This window comes from Polistes canadensis, unplaced genomic scaffold (genome assembly GCF_001313835.1).
Source record: "Polistes canadensis isolate GaletaPanama2010 unplaced genomic scaffold, ASM131383v1 scaffold_8, whole genome shotgun sequence".
Lineage (NCBI taxonomy): Eukaryota > Metazoa > Arthropoda > Insecta > Hymenoptera > Vespidae > Polistes > Polistes canadensis.
This window is the reverse complement of record NW_014569555.1, coordinates 1660423-1676753: the sequence shown is the minus strand read 5'-3', so window position 1 is coordinate 1676753 and position 16331 is coordinate 1660423. Positions and strand designations below refer to the sequence as shown.

At 36.2% G+C, this 16331-nt stretch overlaps 1 protein-coding gene across 18 annotated transcripts in view; it reads left to right on the top strand.

The window, feature by feature from the left end:
• LOC106791553 (protein turtle) overlaps window positions 1-16331 on the top strand; it is a 222452-nt gene that overhangs the window by 200739 nt on the left and 5382 nt on the right. For 11 of the 18 annotated variants that reach the window (XM_014757329.1, XM_014757378.1, XM_014757314.1 and 8 more), the window contains 8 exons: window positions 5036-5323; window positions 5402-5811; window positions 5924-6195; window positions 6297-6469; window positions 7737-7817; window positions 10277-10462; window positions 10657-10884; window positions 11341-11434. In XM_014757329.1, the coding sequence (XP_014612815.1) occupies window positions 5036-5323; window positions 5402-5811; window positions 5924-6195; window positions 6297-6469; window positions 7737-7817; window positions 10277-10462; window positions 10657-10884; window positions 11341-11434 (1732 nt within the window). Of the gene's footprint in view, window positions 1-5035; window positions 5324-5401; window positions 5812-5923; window positions 6196-6296; window positions 6470-6687; window positions 6745-7736; window positions 7818-10276; window positions 10463-10656; window positions 10885-11340; window positions 11435-16331 lie in introns of all 18 variants that reach the window. The other 7 variants (XM_014757387.1, XM_014757340.1, XM_014757321.1 and 4 more) reach the window with 5 other exon arrangements.

The window sequence follows — 16331 nt, the reverse complement described above, 5'->3', positions numbered from 1 at the left end:
CGATGGACGGACAGACATAAATCCCGCCCTTACCCCCCTCCCCGAACGATCGCCCACCCACGAGCCTGGAAAAAAATAAAATTGTTTTCTATGAGTTTTAAACATATTTCCGTTGACTTACATTTTTATTTCTCAGCTTTTTGCGTTATCATTATGATTATAATATGCATATGTTATAATAATATATATATATTTATATCATCGAAAAGCTATGAGAGCGATAACAATCACGATACCCAATACTCGAATATCTTTCTTCGATGTTTCTCTACCTTTTCTTTTTCTATCTTTTCCTTCCATTTAGTTTTTTTTATTTATTCCACCGATTATTGGTTTCGATATTAACGGAACATATCTTCGATCTAAGGAATATATATATATATATATATATTAAAATTCAAGTAGGATGGGGGTTTTCGAGTACAGGGTATCCTGTTGTTGATAATATATAAATCGTAAATTTAAAAATTCGATACGTATCGTTATGTGTGCGTGTCGTTTTCCACGAAGCGATAAAATTCGCGTTAGGTAAAGTGGTTACAGTCCACTACCACAATCACTACCACCACCACCACTACTACCACCACTACCACTACCACCACCACCACAACCATAAACCAGCACACTACCACCATCACCATTTTCCTGGTTACCTACTTTTCCAAGCGGCTCTTTCTGGCCAATTAAGGGTGCTTCTCGCGCACCGCGAAGCTCGCGTTAAAAGACGATTTGTCTCCCCTTTCCCTGCGCCACCCCCTCCACCTGTCGCCCGCCCACCCCCTCGGCTAATGTTTCTTTCTGACCCAACGATCTCGTTCACTTTTTCTTGCATCTATCTTTTTTTCCCCCCGTACCTCCCTTTTATTTCTTTCCTTATTTATTTTCTTCTTTCTTTCTTTCTTTCTTTCTTTCCCTAACAGTTTGGTAGAAACTTATCATCTAATTTTGATCCCTTAGAATATCGAAATACGAGAACGAATTATTTTTAAAAATCTAAATTTTTTGGTAGAAACGTTTAACGTCTATTAATTATTTTTTTTTTTTTTGCTTTTTTTCCTCTCCTCTTATACCATTGAGATTAATACGATTGAAAAAGTTTTAAACTAATATAAATTTCTTTTTAATATTCTTTTATATATATATATAAATTTTAGTAGAAGGTATAATGTGACATTGTCAAACTGAGAGTGAAAGAGAGAAAGAGAGAGAGGGAGAGAGAGAGAGAGAGAGAGAGAGATAGACGTATATTTTTATTTCTTTTATCTTTCAGTTTCTTTTTCTATCTCGTAGGAAATAGCACTGACAGTCAGGCGGCATTAATGCCAAGTATTTCAAACGACGAGAAAGAAGTTAAACTTTTGTCTAACTCTATACACATATCTATATATATAGATATATACATATATATATCTTTCTTAGTACTATCATCGGTGAGAAACTTTCAAATCTTGCTTTAAATATTTAGCGAATCTCCTGAATCCATTTTCTTTACTTTTGGATACTTGAACCGTGGCAAAGTTTAAATATTTCTTTTATATACGCGTTATAGCATGTTTTTTATTCAATGTTAGCGTTAATTCATAATGAATTAATTAAAATGTTCGTCATCGTTAAACATTGACCTCTTTTCTAATATACCTTCGAGTCGAGAAAATATGTATATATATATATATATATATATGTAAGTGACTATATGTAAAAGAGTCTGCTAAATTGAGTTACGTTAACTACGGATGTAGTTTCTGTTGTCATCTACGTAAACGAACAGAGCGAAAAAGAAAGCAAAATGAAGAAACGCAATTAATTATAATAAACTACCTTTATCCTTCGTAATTAATAAGTGAAATACTTTAAAAAAAAGATACGGTAGAAAACGTTCCTCTATGATATTTTTCATGAAAGAACAAAAGAGATCATTTGTAGAGAAATATAGTTGGCTTGGTGAGTAAATTGAAACGTGTAATGCAAGTTTAATAGTTGCGCGTACGTACGTACGTACGTTGATATCCATTTTTGTCTTTTTCTATATTTTCTATTTTATTCTTTCTTTTTCTTTCTTTCTTTCTTTCTTTTTCTTTTTTCTGTTCGTTTTCGTTAGTTGCAGCAAAAGCACTAGAACAAGTTTGCCAAGCTTTGATAAGAATCGTACGTCTTACGAAAAACTGTCGGTAGAGTAGATATCTTTGAAATAGTCACCATTAAACTTCAATGCACTTCTCTGCGGACGATGAATAAATGAATACGAGTCCTTTGAATCACCCCCTCGACGTAAAGCGAAAGCGCAGAATATACCAACACATGACGCGATACCTACGTTGATGCATATTTTTCAAGAGACGATTCACAGAGACAGACATTCTTTTATTCATCTTTCAAAGAAGTGTGTGTATGTATGTAGATAGGTTGGTAAGTAGGTAGGTAGGAAAATAGGTATACCAAAAAGAAACTGATGATAATCATTTATTACATGAAAAGCAAGCTTACGTTAGGAAAAATGTTTTCGATTTGTCGAAAGTAACGCATTAGAAAATTCAATCGTGCCGATATTACAAGAAGAAACATTTATATTCTTTCTTTTTTTTTTCTTTTTAATTAATAAAAGAGTCTGTAGGCTCTTTGCATTCATAGTAATGCCGAGGAATTACTAGCAATGACTGATTTCCGGCTTTGACGGTAACATATATATATATATATATCGTTATCTATTTGAGGAAAAAAATATAAGCTATACGTGTTATGTCAGCATCTTTTACTTCTACAAAAGAAGTTTAAAACCTCGAACTTTCGCGTAGAAATTCTCTTCGTAGGTAAGAATGGGGCTCCTCCTTAATCCGGAAGATCTACGATTCTTCGAATATTTCTTACATAGAAGTTGAAATCCAGCAGTGCGGCCTCTCTCTCGCGCATCGCGCGGATACATAAAACCTACCTTAATCCCTGCAAGTGACGACAGATCGGATTGTGGAAAATATTGCTGAATCGGAGAAAGAGTTCAGCCTTTTGTTGGCTGAGATCGATCCCCACCCTCTCATCCTTTATCCACTCTTTCGTACTCTTTCTCTCTCTCTCTCTCTCTCTCTCTATCTATCTATCTATCTCTATCTCTCTCTTTTACTCTCTTACCCTTTTCATACATCCATCTCCCGCCGACCACCCCCCCCCCTCTATTTTTCCATTATATACTAGCTACAATGATATTCCCTTCTGGAACGTCGAGTTCGTTGCTCAAAGATCCGAGTTTTCAGATTCTTGTGGGTATTAAAGTAAAAATTCCATCGGTTATCGGCAACGATATAATGTGCATCCTGAAAAAAAAAAAAAGTATTTGTTGAGATATTCACATGAATAAGTGCTTGAAAGTATGATTGCAAGGGACTATTATCTCTTTTCTTGAATATAATAATTATCATTCATACACACACACACATACGTACACACACATATATGCGCAAATAAGTACGAAACAAACATACGAGAAAATATAATATCAGAGAATGAAATAAGTATAATAAATCAAATGTTAGGAGTAGAAATAAATATGTTTTATCTACGAAACTACGAAGTATCGGAACGTGGTACACAGGTATAACGTAACAACGTGCTTTTTCTTCGATCTTTGGTCCATATCACGTTGAGTCTCTAGTTTTCCATGCGTATATATATATATATTTATGAGAATTCCTATTTACGAGAATAGCCTCCGACTCGATACCGTCCCTTGGATTTCGTTTCGCGTTTTATTTCTGCATGAAGTAACATTAAAAGCGCGATCGTTCGTTTCATACTTTCGTCCAGGATATTGTCCAAACCCTAGTCGTATTTCCGTTCGCGTTCGCGGAAAACCAAACGATTTGTTCTTTTTGCAACGCACACATTCACGATCTATATGTTTACATTAAATAAAAAATAAAATAAAATACAAAAAATGAAATCGCGCGCGTAATACAGTATTTTGATTTTAATTGAAAATATCGCAATATCGTGAAATAGCATATCAGTATTTTGTTATTAGAAGATATCGTTTACTGTATACGTAAAAATCGAAAAGATTTATACGCTAAGATGGAAATCAAACCAATCGTAAAAGGAAACAATGTCGAAGGTGCGCTCGCCTCTATTTGATTTAAACATTTTAATCGAATACAAACGAATACGACGATCCATTTGAAATGTAAAACCGAGCGCGTTTTTTTTCCCTCCCCCGCCCCTCCCCCACCCTTTTTCTTTTCTACCTATTTTACGTTAGTAAGGACGAAGTTTCGTAACTACCACAGACACACTCACGATGATTTATTTCCATTCAACGTATATCTCATTTACATTTTTATTTCGCTATTAATCGTTGCTCGAACTTACGCGATGATATGAGAATCAAATATAATATAAGGACGACACCTTCTCGATTATGAAAAAGAACCTAACGCATCGTGAATTTCCTCTATTCGTTTTCTTTTTTTCCCTTGAAAATTTGTTCTTTCTCTTACTTTTTTCTAAGTTCTTTTTCTTCGCAAATGTCACGCGGCAAAAAGAGGAGAGAGAGAGAGAACGCATTTGCATTTTAATTGAATTTTATTCGAGAATATATCCGATATCATTATTCTTGATCGTCTAGTACATTCGTTCGTGTCACGTTGTTCATACGAGCGTGGAAAATGCTACGCTTTTGCTCCTAGTATCTTTTCCTTTAAAACGATCATCTAAAGACCTACTCGAATCGTATTTTTTTTTTTCCCCCCCCCACTTTCCCGAATGTAAAAGCGAATCTGCAAAGCTTTCGAAGACGCTCCCACACTGGCACGATATTAAGCTATACACGCCATTTTGTTGTAGAAGAAAAAAAGATAAAAAATACAAAAAGAAAACGGGTGAGAGAGAGAGAGAGAGAGAGAGAGAGGAGTAAGAAGGGGAGGAGGAAAAGAGAGAGAAAGAAAAAAAAGGAAAGGGTGTCGAGCAAAGAAAAGAGGAGAAAAGTGAGAAACGCGAGATAAGGACAGGCGGAGTCTTTTCACGGTGCGTTTAATTTCCGTTTCGACAGGAGGAGCTGTCATTATGGTACCCCCATCGAATCAGTCTAAACTCGAAGGAGAAAAGGTTCAGTTTTCTTGCGAGGCAAAGGCCCTACCGGGAAACGTGACGGTACGTTGGTTTCGAGAAGGTGCACCGGTTACGGAAGTATCGTCATTGGACACGAGAGCTTCAATCAGGATGAACGGGAGCCTTGTCATTAGTCCTGTCAGCGCCGACGATTCCGGTCAATATCTTTGCGAGGTTACCAACGGTATTGGCGAGCCCCAAAGTGCCAGTGCCTATCTCAACGTTGAGTGTAAGTTAAATATAACTCACCTGTATTTAAACTAAAATAAAGCATCGCGATAATATCACGTTCCATTTTCCTATGCAGATCCAGCGAAGGTCGCATTCACGCCGACGGTTCAATATCTGCCCTTCCGGTTGGCTGGTGTAGTGCAGTGTCATATCAAGGCTAATCCGCAATTTCAATACGTAACATGGACGAAGGACAAGCGATTACTAGAGCCTTATCAGGCAAAGGAAATCGTGATAATGAACAACGGCTCCCTGCTGTTCACGCGAGTCAATGAGAACCATCAAGGAAGGTATACCTGTACTCCTTACAACGCTCATGGCACCCAGGGTAGTTCCGCGCCTATGGAAGTGCTCGTTAGAAAACCACCGGTATTCACTCTCGAGCCAGAAACGGTTTATCAGAAAAAATATGGCGAGAGCGTTGAAATGCATTGCAACGCTCAAGAAGCAGAAGGCACCCAGAAACCTACAATACAATGGCTTAGGGTATGACAATTAGAAATCATTTGTATCTTTTTGTTTTTTTTTAATAATATAGAACAATGATCGATTATACGTCGCCGATGATGTTTTGTTCTATCTTTGTTATTCTGCGCAGAAGGACGGTTCACCGATTCAACGCAACCGGGCTAAAATCAACGGCGGTAATCTCACGATCGAAAGTCTACGACGTACCGATTTTGGATTTTATCATTGCGTTGCATCGAACGAAGTTGCTACCATTTCCACTTCGACTCAACTAATCGTCGAGGGTACTCAACCTCATGCGCCTTACAACGTTACCGGCAATGCTACCGAATTTTCAGTTACATTAAATTGGTTACCTGGTTATTCTGGTGGACCTGATTATAAACAAGATTATACGATCTGGCAAGTAACTTTATATTTAATTCATTCATTCCTTCTCTCTTATATAATTTATTGTTACATTGATGTTACATATTAACATCATCGTCTAATTTATTTATCAGGTATAGAGAAGCTGGTACATCGGAATGGGATACGATACCAGTTACACCATCGGGCAGTACAATGGTCACGATCAACAGACTGACACCGGCTACGGTTTATGAGTTTCAGGTTATCGGGAAAAACGCTTTGGGCGACGGAACAATGAGCAAAGTCATCACCATCAGAACTCTCGGTAATTAAAAGGATTCGAATTTCTAAAAGATATAAATTATTATGAAATATTCTCTCAAATTACAAAATATATTGCATTCGCATACGGGGTAGAATTAATCTAAACAATAACTAAAGCAGCATTTACTAACATTGATCTCTAATGCTTGATAACTTTCTCATTTGCTATTCGTATAAACTCTTCTTTATTCTAATTCTTATCGCTGCTGATTTCTAAAGATGTGGCACTGACACCATCATCAAGTGCTGGTCAGGCTGCTGCGACGGACCAAAGCGGTAAGATTTTCAATGAAAATCTATCCCTTTTAAAATCGCGCGTTAATTCAAATGGTCTCTTTAGGAAAAAACATTTTAAATATTATTCTCTACATTCGTAAACACTAAAGTACCAAGCAAAATCATTTACGCGAATGCACACATGAAAAACAAAAAACAAAAAAAGAAACGGTCCACGAAAGGAAAGAAAAATAACGTAGCAGCAAACCCTTTTTGCATACGATTTGTATGATTCTCTTGGTTGTGAATATCGTCAGACAAGTAGAGTTGAAAAGTTATATGGAAGATATACCTCTCGGTCATATAAACGAGGACCCACCACTGGCGAGAGAGAAAGGAAAGTCCGGAAAAAGAGAGAGAAACAAAAAGAAAGAAAAAAAAGACAGGAAAAAGGGGTTAGAGGAGGGAAAAAGAGACAGACGTAAGAGTAGAAAAGATAAAAGTAGAGAAAAGAAGGGAACCGGAGGCTTCCGTCGCGACTTATCGTATCGGAAAACCCATCGAGCCGTTCGTTCTGCTTCCGCTTTTATTTCCTTTCCTCAAATCCAACGGTTCATTGCCTTTCATTTGTACATACGATGCTTCGAGCACCTACAGATTTCTGTCCTTTCTCCTTCTCCATTCTTCTTTTCTCTTCATCTAGCAACCCACTCACCCTTACTGGCTACCATGCACGCTCACGCATCATCAGCTTTGCTTGTTAGTCTTCCTCGAGAAACTGGATTAGAGGAGATTAATGATACTCCTGGGGGATCATGTTCGTACGCTTGAATCTCTCTTCCGGTTCACCTACGACACCCTTACAACCACCACCACCCTTCAACCTCCCCCCTCTTTTTTATTTTTCTTTCTCTTTCTCTCCCTTTTATCTTCCTCCCTTCCTTCCTTTCTTTCTTTCTTCCTACAAACAAACAAACAAGTTGCTTTCTTTGATTTCTCACTCGATTTTTTTCCCCCTTTTTTTTTTGTTTTGTTTTGTTTTCTCGTTTCAGACATCTTAGATTATAGTACCCTCGAATTATCGACCGATTCTACTGGAAATACAATCTTCCCGTCGATCATAAGGCCCAAAGGTATACCAACAGTGTTTTCTTTTCATCTCTCTCTTTATCCAATTATTTTCAATTCTTTTTGTTAATCTCATTTGAAACAACAACAACAACAATAATAAAAAAAAAAAAACAACAAGAAAATGTGAAATTTCAAGTATATGGTATCCTGGTAGAATGTAGTCGGAAAGACGATATTTTAATCCACTTTGTAGACGGACTTTCCCTTCCTACCTCGTTTTCCCGTTTCATGTTTGCTTTATACGAATGTACGTACATATATATATATATATATATATATATATACGTTCACGGAAATATGGGTTGAGCAAGTAGTCAAAGGTGTGCATCGCCTCGTCCACAGTTATTAAATCCGACGTGTAGTAAAAGTAACTCTCGTACGAGATGTCCACTCTCGGTATTCTCACCTCTTCCATAAACCTTAAACCACCCTTTCTCTCCCTTTCATCCCTTTCACTCATCGGCACCCTTCAATCTTACGGATTTCTCTAATATTTGTACGATATAATAATACGTTCACCGTAATATTACTGTACAGCAGCACTTTTTATATGAATTAAAGCACAAAGGGGATAAATTTGTAGCACTTTTACTTTCAGATATCCTTCTGATCGATCATCTAAGAGAGATCGCCCATTAAAAACGACTACCCGAGAAAAAGAAACCTTTTAGAAAGTTTCTCATTAAAATTCTTAGCAACGTTATTGCGTCCCTTTGTCGGAAGAAGGAAGTCAAAGCTTCCTGGTCGTTTCTTATCCATATAATCTTTCTCCTCTCGAAGTATGTCGGATTAAACGTTATTACTCTGCAATAAAGGACTTCGAATCTTGTGCTCGCAAGATCGAGGGAGATCTAAGGAAAGGAATCAAATACGAAAGACAGAGGAAAAGAGATAGAACGAGAGAGAGAAAGAGAATAGACAGATCGATGTTATGTGTCTCGTAAAGTAAGAAGAAACGAAAAATAAAAAAAAAGAAGGAAGAGATCAATCGAATTGCATGAACATTTTAATGAATTAGAAAAGGTCGAGTTTTAAGTTTGGAAATAATAACCGAATACATTTGAGAAACATTTGATTAAATATTTTTAACTGACGATGAGAGAGATATGTACACCGCTAATTTCGTAGCTTAAAGTAGAATAAAATAAAATGCATTTGTTGAAACGCCTAAGGCGCTGGGAGCTTTCGCGTATCGTCGTTACTTTTAACGAATTCCTTGGGGAACACGCGAATAGAAAATTGGAATGAAAGTGGGTTTCTTCTAAAGCTCCATGAGATCCTTTCTCTATCTATCTATCTCTTCTCTCCTCTTTCAATATTACGATAAAATCAGTTTATCTTCAGGGAGGAAGAGAAACCTTTGTTAAGGGTTTCCTCGATGAAAAAGAGAACACGAGAGGAATCTCGTTAACTTCAAACGTTGAGAAACGTAGGATTTTTGTACACGCTGCTGGACCAACTGTTTACTTTTTTTCCTTTCTTTCTTTTTTTCTTTCCTTCTTTTTTTATTCGTTTCACGCCTCTCCCACGGGTTTTTACCCGTTTTCGATCGATGCATTGACCACCACCACCACCACCACCAACAGCAGCAGCATCACCACTCGTGAAACCACCACCCTTTACGTGGGGCTATTTGAAAAGAAGGAAGTTAGGTTCGGGCGAATACGCTTTCTTTCCAAGTTTATCGCAATCCTTGTAAATTGGATTAATCCACTCGTTCTTTTATTCGTTTTTCTACTTTCATTTTACGGCTTAGTAACGTTTATACCTAATGTGTTCTTTATTCCTTATTTACGATCATCGTGTTGTATTAAAAGTGATTGAAGAAGAGAAAAAAAGAAAAAAAAAATAAATACAAGAAACATTCGAACAAATTCTGTTTTAAATTAATTTCAACTAATTCAATTGGATTTAGTTTTATAAACGATCTATCCGTTTGAACATAACCGTAAGGTTTTTATGGTTAGACTTTAACCGACAGTGGGTGTAGTAATGAAACGATATTGATGTAGCTTTTTAATAGGATTAGCCACAAACGTGAGGTCATCTTTCGTTGCTCTTCTAACGCGTATAACGTTACAGCCTAATTACTTCCGGGATTCATTCGTTACCTTTATTAACACACGTAATCCTAATTTCTTGCTGACCTTATTTTTAAAAAATGATAACCAACCGGACTTTTTAAAGAAGAGAAACATGTTCAAAAAGAATGATACAATACGTCCTATATATTCCTTCTCCTTCTTTATTTTCATATATTTAAAATATTCTTTTATTCGTTAACTAAAAAGTATAATGTAAGTAAAAAAATAAAAAAGATGCATCGAAGTTTCATTTCCTCTATGAGATATAATAGGAATAATTCTTAATAATATTATTTGATTCCTTTCTGTTCTAAAATTGAATAAATTTTGTTTTTCAATAAATTCGTTGAATGTTACATATGTGGATATATTTACAGGACCGAAACCAGGTCCACCGAAAAATCTTACGGTGACCGAAGTCAGCAACGGTTTTCTAATTACTTGGGAAGCTCCATCTGAGAGGAATCATCTCATTCAGCATTATACTATCAAATATAAAACGGACGGGCCCTGGAAAAATCTCAATAAGGGACAAATCCGTCCGGAGGATACACAGTTTTTGGGTAAGTACGAGAAAGCTTTTTCTAAATCATTTTACAGATTTAAACACACACGAATCCAAAATAGTCAATAATTTATAATCATAATATTATATATTATACCAAGTAATTACAAATATATTATAATAAATTTAATTGATTGGTGAAATAATTAATATCAATGAATTTGTTTCCTTTTTGTTTCTTCGGGGTAACAGTGAAGAATCTGGTTGGTGGTAGGACGTATTATTTCCAAGTGTTCGCAAATTCAGCGACGAATTACGGTGCCAGCGAACAAGTTAAATTTCCTGTACCTGCTCGTGTGAAACACAAGGCGATCACGGCCGGGGTTGTGGGTGGTATTCTTTTCTTCATCGTCGCCATTATCCTGAGTATATGCGCGGTGAAGATCTGCAATAAGCGGAAGAGACGAAAACAGGAGAAAGGTATGGTTATTTACGTTCCTTTGGTGAATAAGAAACGTTTGATATATACAACGTACATGTCTTGTATCCGGCCTGCATCACTGCTCCTGGTCGTGTCGATCATTCTCATATTATATCTCAAATTAAAGATTATAATATATTATTAATATAAATAATGATCTTTTCATTCTCGAATCTACAGGCAACACACAGAATAAATAGGAATTTGATTCTCGTACGTGCAGTATTAGAAGAACTTATAAATAGGATTATAGGTAATTTAAAAAAAAAGAACAAAATAAATGGTTTAGAACAATTAAATTGATATCGATAAAGAAATTTAATTTGTCATAAGTAATAGGAATAGGATGTTATTTAATTAGAGGACGACGACAACGATCCGAGCACCGCAGGGGCTGGGCAAGCACCTGTGAAACCGTACGCATACGAATTTAACATAGTTTTGTAACATTATAGAACTGCTTTCAGCGTATAACATGGTGACTTGCCGGGTTACCGACAACAGGAATGGTGCAGGGCAGGGGCCTCAAGGAACAGTGCCTTTGAAAAAGTGAGTGTCTATCTCCGACAAAATTCCTCCTCCCTTCAGGTACCCATCTACCAAAGAGTATCACGATCAATACATATAAATTTTCTAAATCCTAGAATCTCTTCTGGGATCGTCAAGGACGAAAACCCTATTTAAGGAATCTTTAGATCGAGGGAGTCGTATCTGCAAGGTGGAACGAAATTTTCTAAGATTTAGTTTGATCCTTTGAGATTCTCTTAATCGCCCTGTCCTTTGAATCTTCGACCGATTAAGAAAGATTAGCGTTCGTAAAATTCTCGTTAAACTTATTTTAAAGAGGGAAGATATATATATATTCGATGAGACGGTTCTTTTTAAAAGAATTTCCATCGTTCCTAATCAACGCGAGCTCTCGTCGTAAAGTCTAAATACTTTTTTCCGAAATTTTCTCATTAACTTTAATACTCGATCATCTTGCATTAACGTCGCGCTAACACAAATAGATTTTTGTTCTTCTTAAATCACACATAAAAATATTTACTATTACTACGTATACTTACTTATTTACTTAACTTATGTACATAACTATTATAATTAGCAGGACAAATTAGCGAAAGTACGATGAGCCGGTTGAAATATGACGCGTTAAATTTCGTTGGAAGCATAAATTCTCTCTCTCTCTCTCTCTCTCTCTTAATGCCACCGCCTCCCGATGGTGGTTGGTTGTGGTGGTGGTGGTGGCGGTGGTGGCGGTGGTGGCGGTGGTGGTGGTTGTTCGCGTGACTAATGACGATGCATGATAAACGAGACGGATCAACAAAGTGCGCAACAAAACATCGAGAATTCTACTTGATGGACGAGGTTTCTACAATGGCGGACGGGTGATTAAGACGAAAGCTAAAACGAGCTTCCTATAGCTATAGGGAGAAAGAAAAACAGATGAACTTCTCTGGAACATCTTTTACCTTTAAAACCGGATCGATGATCTTGATTCTTTACGGGGATTCAAAGTGGGGATGATGGGTTTAGGGTTTGTAATACATTGCAGATGCGACCTCGAAGAGAATATACATCACATAGGCTTAGCCAGAGCTAGTTATTAAGTCCACTCTCCCCCCTTTTTACGAGCAGTAGGCAAACTGAAGCACCGCAAGCATTTTTACTAAACCTCTCACGAGCGATCTATAGTTAACGAGTTTACGAGAACATGATTAATTATTCCGATATCTGTGTTCTCGCTAAATTATCAAAGTTTACATTACGCGTTTAATATACAAAATGATGTCGTCGATGCGAAACACGTTTTATCACATTATATTTTGATTTAACGTTAATTATTAACGTTTCTATTTCGTGTAACGATACGAAAAAGCGATCCATTGTAATACAATAATAATATCTTTCTTGCATCGACGACGTTTTTTTTTACTTTGTCAATTTATTCAGCTAGATGATCACCGAAATTTTTTTGTTTTTTTCTTTTTCAAAAGAGACGTACGAGAGAGAAACTCATCATCGCTCTTCGTTCACTCTCGTCGTCTCGTCTCGTCTTTTAACGCGCGATTAATTATTGTTAATAAAAAAAAGAATATTCTTAACAAATACAAAACCCCAACCAAAAAGTTACATAGAAAGAAGAGCAGCCGTTTCTACCCAGTTCACGAAGAATAAAAGACACGAGTAATAAAGTCGAGAAGCGAAAAATATTAGAAATAGTAAAATATAGTAACAAAATATAGTGAAACAAAAAAAAAAAAAAAAGGAAAGAAAGCTTATAATCACAGAATAAAAAAAACCCTCTTTTGATCTTCTTGCGTTCAAGAATACGTGCACACATATGTATATGCCTATTATATGTGTGATGATACTTTTGAACTTTTAGATCTATTTTTCTCATAGAAATATTCATATGAAAGACAAAAGAACATTAAAACAGAAAAAAAAAAATAGAACAAAACAAAAAAAAAACAGAGAAAAGAAATAACCAAACCGGCAGACTTAACCGCAACAGCAGAGGTATTTTGGACGAGGTTGGAGAACGATCTCTTTTATCGTGCTACTTAATTAATTAACGAAACGAACTCTGTAACTCTCAATCTGTCTTTTTTTTTTTTCTCTATATTTTTTTTCTTTTTTTTTATTTTTTAATACTCTTTCTATCTCTCTATCTATCATTCTTTTTCTCTATATTTCTGTCTCTTTTTCTCACATACGACACATTCAAGCGCGGCTATGCGTGCACCTAATTATTTCATTCTCCGTTCTTCTATCTTTTTCTCGTTTTTTTTTTTTCTCTTTTCTTTTTTTTTTCTTTCTTCATCGCTACCATTCCGTGCACTTGTTTTTTTCGTTTGACGTCAAATGGAAGAAAAGTTAAAAGAAAAAAAAAAGAAGGGGGAAAAAGGAAAAAGAAAAGTACATACGTCGCGTGAAAGAAATTTCGCCTACGCTAATCTCGTATAAGCCATATTGCATTCGTTTCAGTTTCTCTTTAATTCTCTCTTTCTCTCTCTCTCTCTCTCTCTCTCTCTCTCTCTCTCTCTCTCTCTCTCTGTCTCTCTCTTTTTCTTTCTCTCTCTCTCTGTCTCTCTCTTTTTCTTTCTCGTGTTCTCTATTTTTAGGGGTATTTTATGTTTTCTCTATTTTTCTCATTATTCTCTTTTTCTCTCTGTCTTTTTCTTCTCTATTTTCATAGACAACGAACATTTAACATTTTCTCTATGATGATAAAAAACCGTATACGTATAATTATTTGAAATTATCGAAACGACCAATAAAACGGGTTGCACGCGTAGCGAAGCATTATTTGACAAAATAAGAATAATAATAATAATAATAATAATAATAATCAATCGGACACACACCTAAAATCTCGATTATGATTTTTATCGTGGCATCCAAAAGTCCACAATACGACTGCAGTGATGCCTATTCTGGATCGTCCTATTCTGTTTTTTTTTTTTCTATCGCGACGCGACAAATCTTTTTTTCCAATTTCGTTTTTATATTAATTATTCTATTATTTTGAATTAAATTAAATTACCCCTCTTCCCCCCCCCCACCCCCANCCCCACCCCCACCCCACCGACCCGTGATTACCGTAATCCTGTCCGTCAGAAAAAATTCCTATATAATTTTCTTTGCTTCCGGGATGAATATCCAATTGTTTATGTCCACACGAATTTTGTTTTTACGTTGAAAAAAAAAAAAACTTATGATCCTTACACTTACCAAAATACGTAAAAGGTATATTTTTTTTAACCTACAAAAAAAAAAAAAAGAAAAAAAAAATAAAAGAAAGGAAAAAAGATAGAGCTCTTAATAAACAATATCCAAGTTGAAACACAGAAGTTCTACCTAATCCTGAAACATTTCAAGCAGACAGCACCAACCCGGAATCAAAGACAACGTTGGACAATGCAAATAAACTCCACATCATCGTTTTCCCGTTTCATTTTCATTCTGTCGTCGTATTTATTTTTTATTTATTTTTTTATTTCTTCTTTTTTTTCAGTTACTTTCACTTTGTACGACCAGCAACATCGTTAAACGTGGAAATCACGTTTGCTCATCGCGAGGGTGTTATCGAGTAATCTCCATCCTCCTTTTTTCCCCCATTCTCCTATTCCATGCTTTACTATTTACAAATGAAACGTATAAAAACGTATTAATTATTTTCTAGTTAATTAACCCTCGTGACGAGCCCGTACACCTTTGTACGTTATTCATCTATGATTTTGATCAATCTAACGCGTATCTCCTTATGAATTAAATCGAGTCACGATTTTCACACGTATATTAAAAAAATATTCTATATTAGCGAAAGCAAATCGACGATGCACGTTTGATACCTACACGAATATCCAGAACGGGCTGAACGGTTCAGCCACTGCCAAGAACTTTTACGAAGCTCGGCATTCGTAGTCGATGATGATGATGATAATGATTACGATGATGGAAGATATATATGGAATTAAAAATATTGAACGTTCGATCGTTTACATCGAGTGTTCAACATTTGTCAACCGACTACGAATACGGAGTTAACGTTAACTCGGTAATCATTACCGAGATTCGCGATCAGAGCAAGGATCAGAAGAGAGCCGACGCGAGCTAGAGAAATGTCCGATTGTCGAGAGACTTATTCTGGAGAGAAAGTTGAAGATACGAATAACGATCGAAGGCAAATATAGAAATGAAATCATTGATTCTGTAAGAATCTTAACTTCTTCGTGAATCGTTTCTCTCTCTTTCTCTCTATCATTAACAAGGTCTTTCGTACAAACGGCGGTCAATAGTTAATAGTGCGACTGAAGTTAACGATCAAATAATAAAATAATATAAAATTAAACAAAATATTAATGAATACAATAACATATATTCCAATATATAAATGAAACGTTAACTTAAACAGTCAAGCACTGAGAAAAGAAAAGAAAGAGAAACCACAAATGAAAAGAAAAAAGAAAAAGTAAAGTAAATATAATAAATAAACGAAAATAACAGAAGAGATTAAAAACAAAGGATAACGAAAAGAAAAATTGTAAGAAATAGAAAAAATCGTGGGCGTCTCTTGTCCTCCTCTCTCTCTCTGTGTTTTCTGTAGGTCGACAAACCTAAACGCGTGCGGCGAGTCAGTCTCGACGCTGACCCGTTGCAGCCCGTTGAATCCGCAACTACCACCACCACCACCACAACCTCTTCATCAACCACCACTTCCTACGCAAGTAACCACCCCCGCCACTGCCACCTCGGAGCCGGTCCACGAGCAGGCCCCCCCGAATCGTGATCGTGACCATCACGCGCTCCACCTCGATAATCCAGATTACGACAGCGTATTTATCATAGAGAGGCGGAACAGTAAGCCTAATCTCCGCTAACAACACAGAAAATAATACCAAGTACTCACCGTCACAACTACTACTACTACTACTACTAC